The sequence below is a fragment of the Mobula hypostoma genome, chromosome 29 (genome assembly GCF_963921235.1).
Source record: "Mobula hypostoma chromosome 29, sMobHyp1.1, whole genome shotgun sequence".
Lineage (NCBI taxonomy): Eukaryota > Metazoa > Chordata > Chondrichthyes > Myliobatiformes > Myliobatidae > Mobula > Mobula hypostoma.
Window position 1 is genome coordinate 17446357 of NC_086125.1, and position 20378 is coordinate 17466734.

At 47.4% G+C, this 20378-nt stretch overlaps 1 protein-coding gene across 9 annotated transcripts in view; it reads right to left on the reverse strand.

Annotated features, from left to right (window-relative positions):
• The window catches only part of LOC134339423 (lysophosphatidic acid receptor 2-like), a 116119-nt gene that overhangs the window by 48468 nt on the left and 47273 nt on the right, over positions 1–20378 (reverse strand). For 2 of the 9 annotated variants that reach the window (XM_063035905.1, XM_063035904.1), the window contains exon 2: positions 17615–17749. Coding sequence is in view for 1 of the 9 variants with exons in the window: in XM_063035901.1 (XP_062891971.1) it covers positions 2724–2912 (189 nt within the window). In the remaining 8 variants the exon portion in view is untranslated. Of the gene's footprint in view, positions 1–2723; positions 4547–4580; positions 4636–16887; positions 17164–17225; positions 17236–17614; positions 17750–17835; positions 17952–18313; positions 18672–20378 lie in introns of those variants that run through there. The other 7 variants (XM_063035908.1, XM_063035907.1, XM_063035906.1 and 4 more) reach the window with 7 other exon arrangements.

Here is a 20378-nt window from a genome sequence, read left to right on the forward strand (position 1 = left end):
CCTTCAGTTAGTCCTGACGAAGGGTCTCGGCCTGAAACGTCGACTGCACCTCTTCCTACAGATGCTGCTTGGCCTGCTGCGTTCACCAGCAACTTTGATGTGTGTTGCTTGAATTTCCAGCATCTGCAGAATTCCTGTTACTATGCATGCGTTACTGCTTTCATCTGGGATAGTCTCTGCCCCATGGCCCAGGCGCAAGAGGTTTTGACTCTCCCTTTCTTCATTTGCTCTGTCTGAGCACAAAAGTACAGTAGATGTGAGAGTAAATCTTCCCCCGTCACGTCTCAGACCAAGGTCCGGACTGCACCAGACATGTCTCCCGGGTTTACATTCACTAGTCTTCTCTGCTGCTTTCTCTTCCTCTCCTCCCGTCCTGGCCAGCACACGCTGCGGGAGTTGTGGAGCGTGGACTAGGCCCGGGTGCGAGACTGAAAGACGAAGCCATGGAGGGGAGCCTGCACGGGCCGCTCTGAACGAGCGCGTGGACGACTGACAGTGAACAGTCAGCTCCGGGGCTACAGGGGTCTCACTCAGCACAGTTTCACAGTGCTGGGGGAGTGGGTGGGGGGGGTAGTTCATTTTTGGGAGCCACTACAGGAGCAGAGTCTTCCATTAGGATCACGGTGACCTGGGCAGCCTGCAGACTGGAGCAATAAAGAGCCCAGTGTTTCGAAACTGGTTCTACTGCTCCCAGGAGAAGCACTTCACACCGGCTCTGAATGAGGCTGATTTTAATCTGAGCTCTTTTTTTTAAAATAATTTGTGGCGGGGACAGAGACTCTCGCCCAGTCTGGGCTGCGTTCAGTTTCCTCGTTGATCCTGTCCACCGCCGTGTGGCTGTTTTTCCTGCTCTCCGTAGGTCTGGGCGTTGACGAGCGGTGTCTGGGCCACACGAGCCGGGCAGTAAATAACATTTTACTCATGCCCACACCGCCGTTTCGCCGTTCCATCTCCCACCTGCAAACTCCTGCTGGCTCGAGGGCTGAGCCAGGGGCAAGTTTGCCTCACCGGCTCTGTGTCCGGGCTGCGGGGCGAGGCTCTGCAATGGTGATGTTGTTGAAGGAAAGTTTGCAGTTGTATACGTCCATATTCGCTTAAGACAGAGACAATGAAGCAGTCCAGCACAGTCCAGCTCTTTAGCACGTACTGTCTCCAATTAACACAATGTCAAATTAAACTAAATCTCTCCTGCCTCAATATACTCGACTATAGTCTTCCCACCCTATCTCCTCCAAAAATGCTACTCCCCATCAGTCAGTTTCTTCGTCTCTGCCACATTTGTTCCCAGGACGCAGCTTTTCTTTCCAGGACATCAGAGATATGCTCTTCCTTTAAAGAATGGGGTTTCCTTTCCTCCACTATTGATGCTGTCTTCACCTGCATCTCCTCTATTTCCTGATCATCTGCATTCACCCCATCTTCTCACCACCTTAACAGTGAGACAGTCCCTCTTGTCCTTACCTACCACCCCATCAGCCTCCATATCCGAGACATTACCCTCCACAACTTCGGCAAACTCCGAAGGGACCCTACTACTGACCATATTTTTACCTCCCCTGCCCCCCACCACTTTCCACAGGGATCGTGCCCTCTGCGATTCCCTTGTCCATCCATCTCATCCCACCAATCTCCCTCCCGCCACTTATTCCTTCAAGCAGCCTAAGCGCCACACCCGGCCATACACCTCCTTCCTCACCTCCAGTCAGGGCCCCAAACAGTTCTTCCAGGTAAGGCAACGCTTAACCTGCCAATCTGTTGGGGACATCTACTGTGTCCAGTGCTCCCAATGCAGCATCCTCCACTTCGGTGAGACCCATCGTAAACTGGGGGCTGCCTCCACACCATCTGACACAAGCGGGATTCCCCGGTGGACAAACGTTTTAATTCCCATTCCCGTTCTGACGTGTCGGTCCATGGCCGCCTCTTGTGCCAAGAGGAGGCCACCCTCAGGGTGGAGGAGCAACATATTCACTTTGGGTATCCTCCAGCCTGCTGGCACGAATATCAATTTCTTCCGGTGAACAAATTCTCCCCCACTCTGACCTTTTGCTTGTTCACAATTCTCCATTACTTTACTCTTGATCCCTCTTCCTTCTCTTTCTCCTGTAGTCCCCTCTCCTCTCCTATCAGATTCTTTCTCCTCCAGTCCCTGACCTTCCCCACCCACCTGGCTTCAGCTTTCATCCCACCACCCTTCTTTCTGAGTCCTGGAGAAGGGCCGCAGCCTGAAGCGCTGACTGCTAGTTCATTTCCACGGATGCTGCCTGACCTGCTGAGTTCCTCCAGCATTTTGTGCGTGTGTGTGCCCACACCTCTCCTTTAAACTTTCCCCCTCTCAGCTCAAATACACACCCTCCAGTAAGTGACAGTTTGACTTTGAGAAAAATATTCTGACCATCTCCCCTTAAATCCCGGCAGCATCCTGGGAAACCACTTCCGCAGCCTTTCCAGAGCATCCACATCTTTCCTGTAATGGGGTGACCCAGAACCACACACGAACTCCAAGTACAGCCCAATCAAAGTTTTATAAAACTGCCATATGACTTTCTGACTCCTATGCACAAAACCCTGATGAATGAAGGCGAGGGTACTAAACTACCTTCTTTACCAGTATATCGAATTGTGTGGCCACTTTCAGGGAGATGTTGACATGAATACCAAAATCCCTCTGACCCTCAGTGCTGTTAAGGCTTTGACATTAATTGACATCAAGGCTTACATACCTTCCCCTTGTATTTGACCTCCCAAAGAGCAACACCTCGCACCTCATGGATGAAACTGCATCTGCCATTTCGCCACTCATATCTGCAACTGATCCATGTCCCGCCGTATCCTTCAACAACCTTCTTCACTGTCTGCATTTCCAATCTTTGTGTCAAAGGCAAACTTATTAACCTACCCATTAAAGTCATGTAACAATTGGTCCCAGGATCTGCAGAGTTTCTTGTCAGTGGATGCTGCTTACTTGGATTTTAAGAAGACAAGGAACCACACATGAGGCTAGTAAACAGGAGCCCATGATATTATAGGAGAGATGCTAACATGGATAGAAGAGTGGCTGACTGGCAGAAGGCAAAGAGTGGGAACACAGGGAGCCTTTTCTGGTGGGCTGCCTGTGACTAGTGATGTTCCACAGAGGTCGGTATGATTTGGGTGACCGAACTGATGGCTTTCTGGCCAAGTTTGCAGACGACACGAAGATAGGTGGTGGGGCAGGTAGTGTTGAGGAAGGAGGAGTCTGCAGATTGACTTGGACAGATGAAGAGATGGAAAAAGAAGTGACAGATATGGACATGGAAACCATAGAAAGGGCGCAGAGGAGACTTACAAGGATGTTGCCTGGATTGGGGAGCATGCTCTATGAGAATAGGTTGATTGAACTCAGCCTTTTCTCCTTGCAGTGACGGAGGATGAGAGGGGACCTGATAGAGGTGCACAAGATAATGAGAAGCATTGATCATGTGGATAGTCAGAGGCTTTTTTCCCCAAGGCTGAAATGGCTAGCACGAGAGGGTATAGTTTTAAGGTGCTTGGAAGCAGATACTGAGGAGATGTCAGGGATAAGTTTTTTATGCAGAGAGTGGTGAGTGCATGGAATGGGCTGCCGGCGGCAGTGGTGGTGGAGGTGGATACGATAGGGTCTTTTAAGAGACTCCTGGATGGCTACATGGAGCTTAGAAAAATAGAGGGCTATGGGTAAGCCTAGGTAGTTCTAAGGTAAGGACATGTTCGACACAGCTTTGTGGGCCAAAGGGCCTGCGTTGTGCTGTAGGCTTTCTATGTTTCTATAGAATATAGTGCAGGAAAATGTATGGCTATGCACATTGGTAGAAGAGGTAGACTATTTTCCAAACATTTACAACTTTATACACCCTAAATAGGAGGGGTGAGAACTCAATCCAGGATGTTTAATAAATCAAAAGGAAATGTGGCAAGATGTTAGAGGAAAACAAGTGTTTCGAGAAGATGTAGAAAAGGAAACAGAAGGATACACAGAAAATCCAGAATTAGTAACAACTGTATACTGTGGATGAAAACAGGGAGATATTTAGGTATATGGTCCATCACACTCAGCAGGAATTGTCCCAAATGGAAAGAGGGATTCCATGAAAATCTGGGGTTTAAAAAAAGTCAGGGGTAATGTTAAATTGAAAAGTAGGGAAGATTTTAAGATCCATCAGTGAAAGACTATACATTCCATCAGAGAGAGAATTGATGACTTTGAGAAAAAATACCAAGACAAGCAGTAAGAGTTTTTGTGAATGTATAAATAGGAAGTAAGCAGCTCGGCTGAACGTAGGACTGCCAGAGAACAGGAGTAGTGAATTAATAACAGTGAACAAAGAAATGTTCAAAGCAGATATGTTGAATTAGTTTCACCACGGAAGATACAACAGATACAAACACTCCAGATAACAAACAGGCTAGTTTCAAATAACAGGGATGGGAACTTAAAAATTCCAATCGATAAACTATCTGTGCCGTAGTAAAGCAGTCAGCATAATCAAAGACCTCCCTGGACTCTCTTTTCCCTCCCCTCTCTGTCGGGCAGAAGATTTCAAATAAGCGGCATTACCAACCTCAAAGACAGCTTCTGTTATCAGACTCTTGTGTTAATCTCTTGGGCAAAGAGATGGACTCTGGACCTCACAGTTACCTCGTTATGATCTTGCTCTTTGCCCTTCGCTCTCCAAGGAGTGTTGCAGTACCATCTCCCTGGCCATTGGATCACGCTGTGGATCTCAGCTGGAGCTGATTTCACACGCTTGCACAGGCAGGTCCCTAACTCACCGGGGTACGAGGCCACCGGCTACCCTCACCTGGTTCAGCCCACCCGTTGAAGAGGTGTGTCCGGGTGCAGCCACTGTCACATGCAAACAGCTACTTGGAGCCACAGGTGAGAGCTGAGTGCCCGGTGGGGACCGAAGATGAGTGAGCTGCCCCAGACAAGCCCCTACACCAGAGGTGCTACCCCTCCCTGGACACCCCATACACTCCATTGTCACATGTACTGAGTTATATTTCACAATAGCAACACGTCAAAAAAAAAAGCTTGGCTTTGCACACTGTCCAGATTGATAACCCCAAATCTAGGTAATACAAAAAGGAAATACAGTAACGGAGTGCAGAATATAGTGTTAAAATTACAGATAAAGTGCAGTGCAGGAAGACAATAAGGTGCAAGAAACACACAAAATGCTGGGGGATCTCAGCAGGTCAGGCAGCATCGATGGAAACGAATCAACGTTTTGGGCCAAGAGCCTTCTTCAGGACTGGAAAGGAAAGGTGAAGGAACCAGAATAAAATGGGGAGGGGGGGAGGTAGAGAGGATACCTAGAAGGTAAGCACAAAATAATCTGCAGATGCTGGGGTCAAAGCAATACTCACAACATGCTAGTCAGTTCACCTGGAACTGACCAGCCTTCTCCTTCCCACCCTCCCCCCACCTTCTTTATAGGGCCTCTGCCCCTTCCCTCTACAGTCCTGACGAAGGGTTCCAGCCCGAAACGTCGACCGATCTTTTCCACGGATGCTGCCCGACCTGCTGAGTTCCTCCAGTGTGTTGTGAGTGATACCTAGAAGGTGTTAGGTGAAGCCAGGTGGGTGGGAATGGTAAAGGGCTGGAGAGGAAGGAACCTGTCAGGAGAGGAGAGTGGACCATGGGAGAAAGGGATGGAGGACGAGACCCAGTGGGAGGTGATGGGCAGGTGAGAAGAGGTAAGAGGCCATAATAGGGAATAGGAGGGGAAGGGGAGGGTATTTTTTATTTTTAACCGGAAGGAGAATTTGGTATTCGTGCCATCAGGTTGGAGGCTACCCAGGTGGAATATGAGGACTACTTCTCCACCCTAAGGGTGGCCTCGTGGCACAGGAGGCGGCCATGGACTGACGAGTCAGAATGGGAATGGGAATCCAGAATTAAAATATTTGGCTACCGGGAAGTTCCGCTTTTGGCGGAAGTAGATGGAGAGATCAGGAGTTCATCTATATTGTACAAAAGATCCGCTCAAGAATCTTCTAACAATGGGATAGAAGCTGTTGTTAATCTTGTCATGAGTACCTCCAACATTTAGTGCCTCTATTTCCAGCATCTGCAGAATGCTAACAACACCTACCACATGGAGGTTAAATTATTCGACACCCTCATGTTGATCTATAAGCATAAATAACACAAATCTCTTTCCTCTAATGCTCTACCTCATTGTATAACACAAAATGCTGGAAGAACTCAGCAGCTCAGGCAGCACCTGTGGAGGGAAATGGGCAGTCAATATTTTGTTCGGCACAGTAGCCTAGTGGTGATCACAACTCTGTACAGTACCAGCGGCCCGGGTTCGGTTCCCACACCGCCTGTAAGGAGTTTGTACATTCTCTCTGTGGCTGCGTGGGTTTCCTCCAAAGATGTACCGGTTGATGGGTTAATTGGTCATTGTAAATTGTCCCGTGATTAGGCTAGGGTTAAATCGGGGGTTGCTGGGCAGTGCAGCCTGAGGACCTGAAAGGGCCTATTCTACACTCAATCTCAATAAATAAATGGGGTGTGTAGAACTTCCTTCTCTCAGTGAGCAGTCAGTATCTGGAATTCTCTGCCCACGAGGGTGGTGGAGACTTGGTCATTACATATATCTAAGGTGGAGGTAGATAAATATTTGAATGATCAAGGAGTTGATGGCATTTGGGGAACTCATACAGAAGAGCATTTGAGGCCAGCATGTATCAGCTATGATCGCATTGAATGACAAAGATGTTTGCGGGGCTGAATGGCCTACTCCTGCTCCTAGCTTCTTGCGTTCACCATCCACCAGACATCCTCATTTGCAGCTTATCCTCAGGATAACCCTGGCTTCACGGTCAAGCAGATTTCCTTTGTTCAATTCATCCAATCACCCCCACCCCCAATGTAATACTAACTTATTCCTACTTGTAATGATTACCCCGTTCTGACAAAAAGAAATATTAACTTTTTGTTCACCTTCCACAGGTACTGCCCCTGCTGAGTCTTAACAACATTTTCTGTTTTCACTCGATGAATAAAATCATCCTTATTTCTTTGTGGGTAAGGACCTTTGGAATGAGTGAGTCAGTGAAACAAGTTGCCTAATTGATCAAAATTCATCTCAAAAACTCAGCATTAGGGTTTTCACTGAATTATGCCTTTGCTGTGGGAGAAATGACAGGATGGGTGGGAACAATGCTGGTCATCATCGGCTTCCCCACCCTGCCCATTTCAGTGACATACCATATCACAGCTGGTCCAGAAACTAACCGTGCTCGCCAATCACCCTTCGGCGAACCAAAAACGCATCCGACTCAGATTCAACCTCATCATCGGCTGCTGTTTGTGGAAGCCTCTTCCAGCTTCCCGCATCCTCCTCCCCACTGCCCCCCCACCCCCAGCAGCCTGTAGACACTTTGATCAGCTTCCAAACCGAGCATATGTCCAAGGCCAGCAGGGCAAGTTCATGCTATCTTAAACTCCAAACAATTTACTCCATCTAAATTCCACAGATTATAGCCCTATCTTCTGCAATCTAATTTAACCCTTGTACTTCTGGTACCATTCTGAGAAATCAACACTTACTCCACTCCATTGTCAGTATATCCATCCCAGCACTCCAAATACACCGCGAGGTGGATGTACAGGCAATGGTGGGGCAGATGTACAGCGCCTGCACATCTCAATACAGTCATAGAGCAACTCGGTACAGATACAGACCCTTCGGCCCAACCAATCCATGCTGACCACATTGCCGACCCAGCTAGTCCCAGTTTCCTGTGTTCACTTCCTGGCCCCCTCCCCTTCGTGTCCTTCTAAAATGACACTGTCGTACCTCCTTCACCCACTTCCTCTGGCAGCTCGTTCCATGTAACCACCACTCTCAGATCCCTTTTAAATCTCCCCCTCTCACCATAAATCTACAGCACTCTGCAAAAAATCTGAGCCATCATCATCACGTGCTATACTCTGCCAGAGCCTGGGCGACCATGTTCTTCTACTTCGATCTGTCGGCAGTCAAACCTCTTGCATCTCTGGCGGTGAGGCTGGTCCACTTCTTGATGTTGGCAATCCAGGTTGTCCTCTGTCTGCCTCGGGAGGGGGTTCCTTCTACTCTGCCTTCGAGCACCGTGCGTTCCACTGTGTCGTCAGTTCTTGAGACGTTTCCAGAATAGCGACATTTCCTTTGGATAACTGTTTCCAGAAGTACTGGTTTCGTGCCAGTCTTTTCAAGGATGTAATTGTTGGATCTCCTTTCAAAGTATGATACCGTGAGGATCCATCTGTATGTCCACAAATCAAGTGCTGTCAACTTCTTTTCTTCAGCTGCTTTGAGGGTCCATGTGTCACAGCCATATAGGGTTACTGGCCAGACGAGACTCCTGAGGAGGCGTATCCTGGTGTCAGTGCTCACAGCTCTATCTTTCCAGATGTTCCAGAGTTTGGTAGTGCTTGTGCGTGCCATTGCTAGCCTTCGCCTTATTTCCTCGCTGTATTCGTTTGTGTCATTTAGTTCTGCACCAAGGTATATAAAGGAGGACACTTGTTCAATCTTGTCGTTTCCGATGTAGATGTCAGCTTGAATTGCAGATTTGCTTATCACCATAACTTTGGTCTTTTTGCCATTTATCAGCAATCCAATTCAGCAGAGACTTTTGCAACATTATTGAGTAGTGCTTGCAGATCTTCATCTGTTGAGGCTAGCAGGGCTGTGTCATCTGCGTATCTCAAGTTACTGATGGTTCTTCCTCCTATTTTAATGCCAGTGTTGTCTGGAATTGCCAGCCTCATGATCATCTCAGTGTAGATGTTAAAAAGGTGTGGAGAAAGGATGCAGCCTTTGCTCCTTTCCTATTTCAGAATGCCTCAGTCTCGCCATATGTGGTCTGAAGGCTGGAGGATTGCGTAGCATACAGTGTTTCTAGAAGAGCCACTAGGTGAGGTGCCACGCCCAGTTGAATCATTGTCGTCCACAGTTTGGTGTATTGAACACAGTCAAACGCCTTTGAGCAGTCTATGAAGCAGATGTACAAGGAGGTATTGACCTCTCTCATTTTCTCCATTATTAGGCGCACGTTGAAGAGCTGGTCCCTGGTACCTCGGCCAATCCTGAAGCCAGCCTGTTTGAGCGCAATTTCTCTATCTACGTAGTTCTTTAGTCTCTCAGAGATGATCATGAATAGAACCTTGCTGGCGTGTGATATCAATGCAATTGTTCTGTAATTACTGCCCTGCAGGAGGTCTCCTTTCTTGGGAATTGGATTGTAGACAGATTTGCACCAGTCTGTTGGCCATTTTCCAGTCTTCCAGATGGCGCAGACAATGCGGTGCAAGATGTGGGCCGTTGAGGTGCCTGTTGCTTTCAGTAGTTCGGCTGGTATGTTGTCTGGACCAGGTGCCTTATTCGTTTTAATCTTCTCGATTGCTCTTTCGACTTCTGACAGTAGTGGCTCTGGTTCATGGTCCAGTGTTGGCCAGTCAATGGCTTTGCCACGGTTTTCATTCTCGTGATTTTCATAGAGTTCCTTGGTATACTCGAGCCACCTTTCCCTCACATCTGCATCTTCTGTTAGAACTTTCTTTCGACATTTTCAATTGCACCAATTCTTGCTGTGAAGTAAGTTCTTTTACTGCAGCATAAACTATCTTGCTATTGGCCTTTGTTGGCTTCATTTTCCACGTTGGAGCAGATGCGTTGTAGGTATGCCTCTTTGTCAAGCCTGCAGCGGCATCTAACTTCACACTTCAGCTCCTTGTATTCCTCACTTGTTCTTCCTTTCTGACCTTTCACCAATCTCTTCTTTTCTACTGCATACAGCGTTTCATTTGTGATCCATTCTGTGTCTTTGTGCTTGCATCACTTTGGAATGTGTTCCTCTGCTGCTGTTGTCAATGCATCTCTTGTTGCGTTCCAACTAGTTCGACCTCTTCTTGTAAGTTCAGCAGGGCTTCAAAACTGTTGCAAACCTCTATGCTGAAAGAGTTTGATATGTCTGAGAGATCATAACTGACTGGTGGTTTTGCTCATTTTACGTTCTTAACCCTGAGCTTCATCTTGGCCAACAGCAGCTGGTGATCAGTCTCACCGTCAGCTCCCGGATATGTCCTGCATTTCAGAATATTTGATTTCCATCTTTTGTTGGTGAGGATATAGTCAATCTGGTTCCTGGTTTTACCATCAGGAGCTGTCCATGTGTATTTGCGCCGAGGGTGTTGACCAAACATTGTGTTCATTATACAGAGGTGGCTTTCTTGACAGAACTCAGCTAGCCATGTCCCCTGTTCATTTGGTGTTCCTAAACCATTGTTTCTCATGACTTCCTTATTCAGAGATGTTTGACCTACTTTTGCATTGAAATCACCCAGAATGAGCAGAACATCAGTTTTCGGAGTATCATCAATGAGCCCTTGCAGGTTGTTGTAGTGTCCCTCAAGCTCTTCCCCCTCAGCACCGCTGGTTGGTGAGTAGTTGACAACGAGTGTGATTGGGAAAGGCTCGCATTGCATGTGGATGGACATTAGTCGTTCGTTCAATGGGTTGTAGCCTAGTCCTGCTTTAGCTATTCCTTGCTTCAAGATGAACGCAACATTACATATATATAAACAAACTTTTGCACAGTTCTGCAGTAATTTTATGTATTGCAGTATACTGCTGCCACAAGTACAAAAAACAAATTTCATGACATACGTGAGTAATGAGAATGCTGATTCTGAGACGGGTCTCTATTGTGGACTGGAGCAGGGAGAGGGGAATCAAATGACCTTGCCCCATGTCTCAGGGCTGGGTGTGATTGCACCCACGCCAGCTCAAGCCCCTGACACTCCTTCTCTACCACCTAATCCACACCCCTCCCACAGTGCTCCAGCTTCGCCATTCCCAACATCCTTTATTTCCGTCAGATTTACAAACGCGCTCTATGCTCCAGGCTAACGCGCACTTTGGAGCAAGGGGAGATCTGTCAGAGGTCTGCAAGCATAGACAAGAGTAGAAGGGGAGCATCTGTTTCCCAGGGTTGAAACGTCTAACACTAGAGAGCATGTATTGAGAGGGGGTAGGTTCAGAGGGGATGTGAGGGGCAATTTTTTTTTTACCACAGAGTGGCGGGTGTCTGGAATGCACTGCCTAGTAAAGGCAAATACATTACAGATTTTTAAGAGACACTTGAATAAGCACATGGATGTGAGAAAAATGGAGGAATACGGACCTTGTGTAGGTAGGAGGGATTAGTGTTTGGGTGTTTTTGATTTGCTTTTTAGCTGGTTTGGCACCACATTATGGGACTAAGGGTCTGTTCCTGTGCTGTACTCTTCTATGCTCTAAATTGCTTAAACAGCAGTTTTACGCTGAATTATTTAACAAGTGCAAACTGCCCCAGTTTTGTGTTATCACTTGATAACATCCTGCTTCATATATCACCGTTATCAACAAGGCACCATGAGTCAATTTGCTCTCAATTTTCTCCCACTGTCATTACAGTTACTTTCCCATCCCCCCAGGCAATCCCCGGGAGGGTGGGGACATCACAAAGTTTCTGAGATGCAAGCCCGTGTCAGAACACCTTCTGGCTCTCAGGACCGGGACTCAAGATTTCTCTGGGATTCAGATGCCAGAAGCTGGACCACACAACAAACTTCCGGAGGAATGCAGCAGGTCCAACAACATCTGTAGTGGCTGGAAATGGTGAGCCAATCATTTGGATGGTTACTCTATATCAGGACCAAGAGAAGATCAGAGATGGTCAGTACGTAGAGGTGAGAAGTGTGTCCAAGAGCAGTGGAAACAACAGGAAGAGAGACTCTCCTCCTACAAGTGCTGCTCGACTTGCTGAGTTCTTCCGACACATTGTCCTATGCTCTGAAGTTCAATCAGTTCCCGTGCTTCCCCTTTGAAACATCCTCTGAATGCTTGCCCTCAGTTTTAAAGGATACCAGCGTATTCTTTAAAGGAGAATCCATTCTATACCCCTCTCAGCCCATCACCCACTGAGTACAGTAATCAGGGTCTCGGCCCGAAACGTCAACTGTTTACCCTGTTCCACAGATGCTGCCTGGCCTGCTGAGGTCCTCCAGCATTCTGTGTGTGTTGCTCGGATTTCCAGCATCCGCAGATTTTCTCTTGTTTGTGATGCTACATATGGGTTACTTAAGGCTCAGGCAAAGCCCGTGAATCGCTTAGTCCTGCATATGCAGTGCCAGCCAGCTCTTCGTCAGATCTTTAACCCACGTGCCCTGCTGAAGCAACGATTCTGCTCAGCTCTGCAAGAGGGGGGATGGTAGGACACAGCACGGAAAGGCAGAGGAGTGACCAGTACAAGTTGAGAACAGGCAGAGAGATGCCACAGTAAACCAGAGCGCTGTAAAATCCCTCAGAAAGTGGGGAACTACGGGCTGAACCAGAGCACACTCAAAGACAAATGAACAGCGTGTCCCTGCTCTGTAACTAAGAGAGGATGTAACTCTGCTCTCAAACGCATCTCCCCCATTTCACATACATCTGCTCTCACTCCATCCTCCCACCACCCCACTAGGAATAGGGTCCCCCTGGTCCTCACCTACCACCCCACCAGCCTCCGGGTCCAACATATTATTCTCCGTAACTTCCGCCACCTCCAACGGGATCCCACCACTAAGCACATCTTTCTCTCCCCCCCCCCCGCTTTCCGCAGGGATTGCTCCCTACGCGACTCCCTTCTCCATTCGTCCCCCCCATCCCTCCCCACTGATCTCCCTCCTGGCACTTATCCTTGTAAGCGGAACAAGTGCTACACATGCCCTTACACTTCCTCCCTTACCACCATTCAGGGCCCCAGACAGTCCTTCCAGGTGAGGCGACACTTCACCTGTGAGTCGGCTGGGGTGATATACTGCGTCCAGTGCTCCCAATGTGGCCTTCTATATATTGGTGAGACCCGACGCAGATTGGGAGACCGCTTTGCTGAACACCTATGCTCTGTCCGCCAGAGAAAGCAGGATCTCCCAGTGGCCACACATTTTAATTCCACATCCCATTCCCATTCTGACATGTCTATCCACGGCCTCCTCTACTGTAAAGATGAAGCCACACTCAGTTTGGAGGAACAACACCTTATATTCCGGCTGGGTAGCCTCCAACCTGATGGCATGAACATCGACTTCTCTAACTTCCGCTAATGCCCCACCTCCCCCTCGTACCCCATCCGTTATTTATTTTTATACACACATTCTTTCTCTCACTCTCCTTTTTCTCCCTCTGTCCCTCTGACTATACTCCTTGCCCATCCTCTGGGTTCCCCCCCCACTTGTCTTTCTCCCCGGACCTCCTGTCCCATGATCCTCTCGTATCCCTTTTGCCAATCACCTGTCCAGCTCTCGGCTCCATCCCTCCCCCTCCTGTCTTCTCCTATCATTTTGGGTCTCCCCCTCCACCTCCAACTTTCAAATCTCTTACTAGCTCTTCCTTCAGTTAGTCCTGACGAAGGGTCTCGGCCTGAAACGTCGACTGCACCTCTTCCTAGAGATGTTGCCTGGCCTGCTGCGTTCACCAGCAACTTTGATGTGTGTGGCTTGAAGTTCCAGCATCTGCAGAATTCCTGTTGTTTGAGGATGTAAGACAATAGGTTGGCAAACAGTCCCTTCCTGCACAGTCACACCATTTGAATAGTGTGACAAAGGAATCACACATACCACCGGTGGAAATAAAATCACAGAGGGGGAGGAAGATGCACGAAGTTTAAAGGTGGACAGGGCCTGATGAGAGGAGTCTCTGGATGGGGGAGAAGCAATGATAGCTGGGGCAAGGCAACTAACTATAGACCTGGGAAGTCAGCAGGTGGGAAATTACTGGAAGAAATTCAGCAGGACAGGATTAATCTACACATGGAAAGGCAGGAACTGATCAAGGGTGGCGTTTAATTTATTTACTGACATGCATCACAGAGTACCCTTGAGCTGCGTCACCCAACAATTCGCCAGTTTAATCCTAGCCTAATCATAGGACAATTCACAATGCCCAATTAACCTCCCGACTGGTATGTCTGTGGACCGTGGGAGGAAACTGGAACACCCGGAGGAAATCCACGCGGTCACGGGGAGAACGTACAAACCACTTACGGGCAGCGGCGGGAATCGAACCTGGGTCATTGGTACTGAAAAGCATTGTGCTAACCACTACACTACCCTGCTGCCCCATTGTTGGGGGTAGTTCTGTCTAAATGATCCAGTTGAATTTATCGAGGTAACAAAGTGCTGTGGTCAACTTGGCCTTCAGTAAAGCCTATGACAAAGTGCCAAGGGAGACCTTTCTGAAAGGTTAGAGCCCATGGGCTCCAGGCAAGTGGATCCACAAAGTTTGGTGCAGAAACTGGGAGGAAGATGGTGTAGGGTTGATTATGTAATTGTGACTAGCAATACACCAAGGCTCAGAGTCACCTACAGTTTGTATATACGTTAATAATTTAATCAGAATCAGGTTTATTATCACTGGCATGTGACGTGAAATTTGTTAGCTTAGTAGCAGCAGTTCAAAGCAATACGTAATATAGAAGAAAAATAATAACAACAATAAATAAGTAAATCTTATTCAGTATACCTTATACAGTATATGTATACTGAATAGATTAAAAAATCATGCAAAAAATACTACGTATTTTAAAAAAAAGTGAGGTAGTGTCCAAGGGTTCAATGTCCAATTAGGAATTGGATGGCGGAGGGGAAGAAGCTGTTCCTGAATCGCTGAGTGTGTACCTTCAGGCTTCTGTACCTCCTACCTGATGGTAACAGTGAGAAATGGGCATGCCCTGGGTTCTGGGAGTCGTTAATAATGGACGCTGTCTTTCTGAAACACCGCTCCTTGAAGATGTCCTGGGTACTTTGTAGGCTGGTACCCAAGATGGAGCTGACTGAAGTGACAACCTTCTGCAGCTTCTTTCGGTCCTGTGCAGTTGACCCCCCCCCCCTCCATACCAGACAGTGATGCAGCCCATCAGAATGCTCTCCACAGTACATCTATGGAAGTTTTTGAGTGTATTTGTTGACATACCAAACCTCTTCAATCTCCTAATAAAGTATAGCTACTGTCTTGCCTTCTTTATGATTACATTGATACGTTGGGACCAGGTTAGATCCTCAGAGATCTTGACACCCAGGAACTTGAAACTGCTCACTCTCTCCACTTCTGATCCCTCTATGAGGATTGGTATGTGTTCCCTCGTCTTACCCTTCCTGAAGTCCACAATCAGCTCTTTCGTCTTACTGACGTTGAGTGCCAGGTTGTTGCTGTGACACCACTCCACTAGTTGGCATATCTCGCTCCTGTATGCCCTCTCGTCACCACCTGAGATTCTACCAACAATGGTTGCATCGCCAGCAAATTTATAGATGGTATTTGAGCTATGCCTAGCCACACAGTCATGGGTATATAGAGAGAGAGTAGAGCAGTGGGCTAAGCACACACCCCTGAGGTGAGCCAGTGTTGATCATCAGCGAGGAGGAGGTGTTATCACCAATCCTCACAGACTGTGGTCTCCCAGTTTAGAAGTCGACATACTTAGATTAGAGGCAGGAATAGTACAAACATCGATGGTGTTAGTGTTAGTGAGGAGGATGGTTGTAGGGGACAGGATGATACTGATCAGTCAGTATAATAGGCAGATGGGATTAAGTTCTGTTAAGTGTCAGAAGATACAGTTTCGGTGTAGGCACAAGGAGTGTATGGCAGGACCATTCCATCCTGACCCCTACAGTGTATCTGGCACCTGGTCCATGCACAGCACTGTTGTCAGGAGAGGATCTCCTGAACTGCCGGCATTCCCACTGATCACAACTTTGGATTTGACGTGGGGGAAATCACCCCTCGTGAATCTGATTGGGTTTAGTTGAGGAAGTGGCAAAGACTGAAGTGGACAGGGCAACGAATACAGTCTACGTGGACGTCAGCAAGGTCCAGCACGGGAAGCTGGTCTGAAAGTCTGACTACATGGGATCCAAACAAAATCGGTTTGGTGTAAGGAGACCAGCAGATGGAGGGCTGTAATTCAGATTGGAGATCTGTGACCAGGGGTGTGCTGCACAGACGTCTGCTGGGTCCTCTGTCGTCTGGATTCTACATAAATGATTTGCGTGAGAACGTGTTTAACGTGGTGGTAAATTTCCAGACAACGCCAGAATTGGTGGCATCGTAGGGAGTGAAGATTAAAATTTGATCAAGATTAACTGGAAGAGTGCTCCAGGGTATGTCAGATGGAACTGAACTCAGACATGTGAGACATGTTACATTTTGGGAAATTAAACCTGGGCAGGACTTGCACAGTGAATGTGACAGTGTCCCCAGCAGCCTTATAACACAGAGAAACCTAAGAACATGGTTCCGGCCAAGTAATAATACAGGTAGACGGGGTGGTGAAGGAATTGTTTGGCACACTGGCCTCCATCATTAAGGACACTGAGCACAAGAGTTGCCATATCATGTTGCAACTTAATAAGTCATAAGTGAGATTACACTCGGAGTACTGCGTGCAGTTCTGGTTGTTCAGCTATGGAAATATAAGCTGGAATTGGCACAGAGAATATTTACTCGTACATCACTGGAACCCGAGGGCTTGAGTTACAAGGAGAGCGTGGATAGAATGGGATATTTTCTCTGGAGCATATGAGAGTGATGGACAACCTCATAGAGCTTTATAAAATCATGAGGGGCACCGAATAGGGCCAGTTCCCCCCGCCCCCAGGATAGGGGAGTCTAAAACTGACATTTGAGAGGGAAAAGTTTGAGAGAGTCGGCTTTTCACACAGAGTATGGGGGGAATATGGAATGAACTGCCAGAGGAAATGGTAGAGGTGTGTGTGTTTGCACCATTTAAAAGACATTCTGACAGGTACACAGATAGGAAAGGTTTGGAGCAGAGGTTTCCAACCTTCCTTTATGCCATGGACCAATACCACTAAATCAAGGGGTCCGTCAACCCCAGACTAGGAACCCCTCATTTCGAAGGATACGAGCCAAACACCGGCAAATTGGACTAGATCCAGTCAAAAAATTAGCCGTCTGGGCCAGATGAGCCAAAGGGCGTCTCCATTCTCTGTGAATCTAGCGCAAACAGCGAATGGCAGGCCTTCTCCGTCAAGAACTCAGCCCTGAGTGTTGCCAAGTTACCAGCCTGAACAAGTTGCAAACAAGGCGTCAGCAGCCACTGTAAATACAGCAGGGGAACCTGATCAATGTGAGCATAAATCCTCTCTCACCAACACATACCAGGTAGCGGACTTCTACTTCCCTCACTTAAGGTTTACAATTCCTTTTGAAAGTGGCTGTGAAACCCACAACTTCACTCTGTAGGGGTGAACGCACAATCAGGAAATCTGTGCAGTAAATGAACGCTTCAGCACCCTCTGCCCCACCCACAGCTCAAAGTCATTGCAAATGCACTCTGTACCTGCTCACACCGGCTCCACTAATTCTGCAGGAAAGCAGCCTCGACCAGAAATTCAGAAGCCCGGTTCAAACCCACCCCACCCCCAGTTACCACAGGGACCACAGATACTACCTTTATAGAGTAAAATCCAAATTTAAAACAAATAAGTTCATTTGGGTCGCTAACCGAAAATCTTACAAAAAGCCTTCTGGTTCACCAGTATCCTTACCAAGTCAGGCAATTCGATGACTCCAGTCCCACTCACATGTTTAACTCTGAAACGCCCTCCAACTTGGCATAGACCAAGTTCATGGTCAACTTCAGGTGGTCAATGAACTCTGGCCTCGCCTCATGTGCCCAGATCCTGAAAGAGGAATAAAATTAAAGTGTTGAAAAATAAGGACGTACCAGTAAATACATAGTTATTTAAGGATGAATATACAGTCATACACATATTTATAGGGTTCTTTGCCATCTCAGCTATAGCAGCTATAACTGGGAAGCAGCATCTACAGTTACTGGGACGCCTAGGTGCAACTCGACTAGCAGCAGTACTCTCAATGGATACAATAAAATATTCCTGTTTCAGCCTGTCACAGCTAAAAAGCACAGCTGCTGCCAAGGTCAGTACAGTCAACAAAGATGTCTTAATGCGTTTAAATGAACTATCACTGCTTAAAACCGACGGTGTTACATGTCCACAGTTTCATTTTCCTGAGAGTCCATAGTTTTGTTTACTGTGGGCGTCACATATCCCCAGTTTTGTCTGACTGAGAGTCCACAGTTTTGTTTCTGTGAGCGTTACCTTATCACGTGTGCCGACAGTATAAAAGAAGGAGTCGAAGGAAAGAGAGAGAGAGTGAAGATCGCAGACTTCGAGCTATCACGGAACAGCTTACGATCGAGAAGGGTAAAGTCTAACGCTTACCCATACCCGAAAGATTGAGTTAATCAGCGGCACACTGTGCATTGTGGAGTCTGTCCTTCATATGATCCATGGGTGTGGATTTCGTGACAGTCACTTTGTGAAGTCGCTCTCCGTGGACTTCAGAAAAGTATTCCTCAGCTGAGATCTTCAGTAACTGTTTCTTCGTTCGCTAGCCGCGGAATCTTTGGAATTCGTCGTGATCGCCTCGTCGCTGCATTGTGAATCCACAAGTCTCCCCTCTCACCTATTTCCTGAGTTACTGGGACTCTCTGGACTGCCACTTTAAGACTGTGCTTGAGTGAGATTTGTTAAGAACCGGTTCTACGTTTGACTGTAAGGGAGCTACAGACGCAAAACACTGTTAACTTCTGTTTAAGGAAGTAGTTTATGTAATTTTCTATATTTTTGAGTAGATGTAAATAAATATAGTGGTTTTAATATTAAAACCTGACTCAATTGTCATCTCTTGCTGCTGGTACGTTATGAAATCGTAACAATGGAAACAACACCGATTGTGGTCGGAAGTGCCCACAGAGGACACCTCGGAGAAGGCGCGGGTGTAGGTTGGGACTATAAGTGCATTTAAGGAAACGGGATTTTAAACTCCCTATACCAACTACCTTACTGGCCAGCATGCAGTCTCAGGTGAATAAAATCAACTATCTCAGAGCCAGTGTGCTGAATCAGAGGGACGTCAGGGCCGCGTGTGTCCTTTGTTTCACCAAATCCTGGTTAACCCCTTGTGTACTGGATGCAGCGATCCGGATCACTGGGTTTACTATACACCATCAGGATAGATCTATAGAGTCTCTCAAAAGCGGAGGTGGAGGAGTATGTCTCATGGTCAACTCCTCCTGGTACACGAATATATCAGTGCTGTCCCAATTCTGCTCACCAGACCTGGAATATCTAGCAGTAAAGTGCCGTCCTTTTTACCTACCGGGGAGTTCTCCATGGTCATTTTGGTAGCAGTTCACGTTCCACCTCAGCCAATGTCAATCAGGCTTCAGATGATCTGAGCAATGGGATCAACATGCACGAAACAGCGCACTCTAACACCTTCACCATCGATCTGGGGGATTTCAACCTGGCCAGTCTGAAAAAATCACTAAGCAATTACCATCAACAGATCACTTGCAATACCAGAGGAAACAACACACTGGACCACTGTTACACCACCGTCAAGAATGCCTACCGTGCTATTCCACGCCCTCACTTTGGGAAGTCTGATCACCTGGCTGTACTCCTACTCCCTGAGTATAGGCAGAGACTGAAGACTGCAGCACCAGCAGTGAGCACCAAGAAAGTATGGACAAGGGAAATACAGGAGCGCCTACAGGACTGCTTTGAATCAGTGGACTGGACTGTATTCAGGGATTCATCTTCGAACCTGGATGAGTATGCTGCAGCTGTTACCGACTTCATTAAAACCTGTGTGGATGAGTGTGTACCCACAAAGACTTACTGTACATTCCCAAACCAAAAGCCATGGATGAAGGCTAGATCTGTGGCATTCAAGTCTGGCGACCCAGGCCTGTACCAGAAAACCAGGAATGATTTGTGGAGGGCTATTTCAAGGGTGAAGAGACAATTTCAAATGAGGTCAAAGGCGACATCAGATGCACAGCAACTCTGACAGGGTCTGCAAGACATTATTTCCTACAAAGCGAAACCCAATAGCATGAATGGTAGCGATGCTTCACTACCAGATGAACTCAATGCCTTCTATGCCCGCTTTGAAAGGGAGAATATAACAACAGCTGTGAAGATCCCTGCTGCACCTGATGACTCTGTGATCTCTGTCTCAGAGGCCAATGTTAGGCTGTCTTTAAAGAGGGTGAACCCTCCCCTCGCGAGGTGGAGGGCCCCGATGGAGTACCTGGTAAGGCTCTGAAAACCTGTGCCAACCAACTAGCGGGAGTATTCAAGGACATTTTCAACCTCTCACTACTACAGGTGGAAGTTCCCACTTGCTTCAAAAAGGCAACAAGTATACCAGCGCCTGAGAAGAATAATATGAGCTGCCTTAATGATTATCTCCCAGTAGCACTCACATCGACAGTGA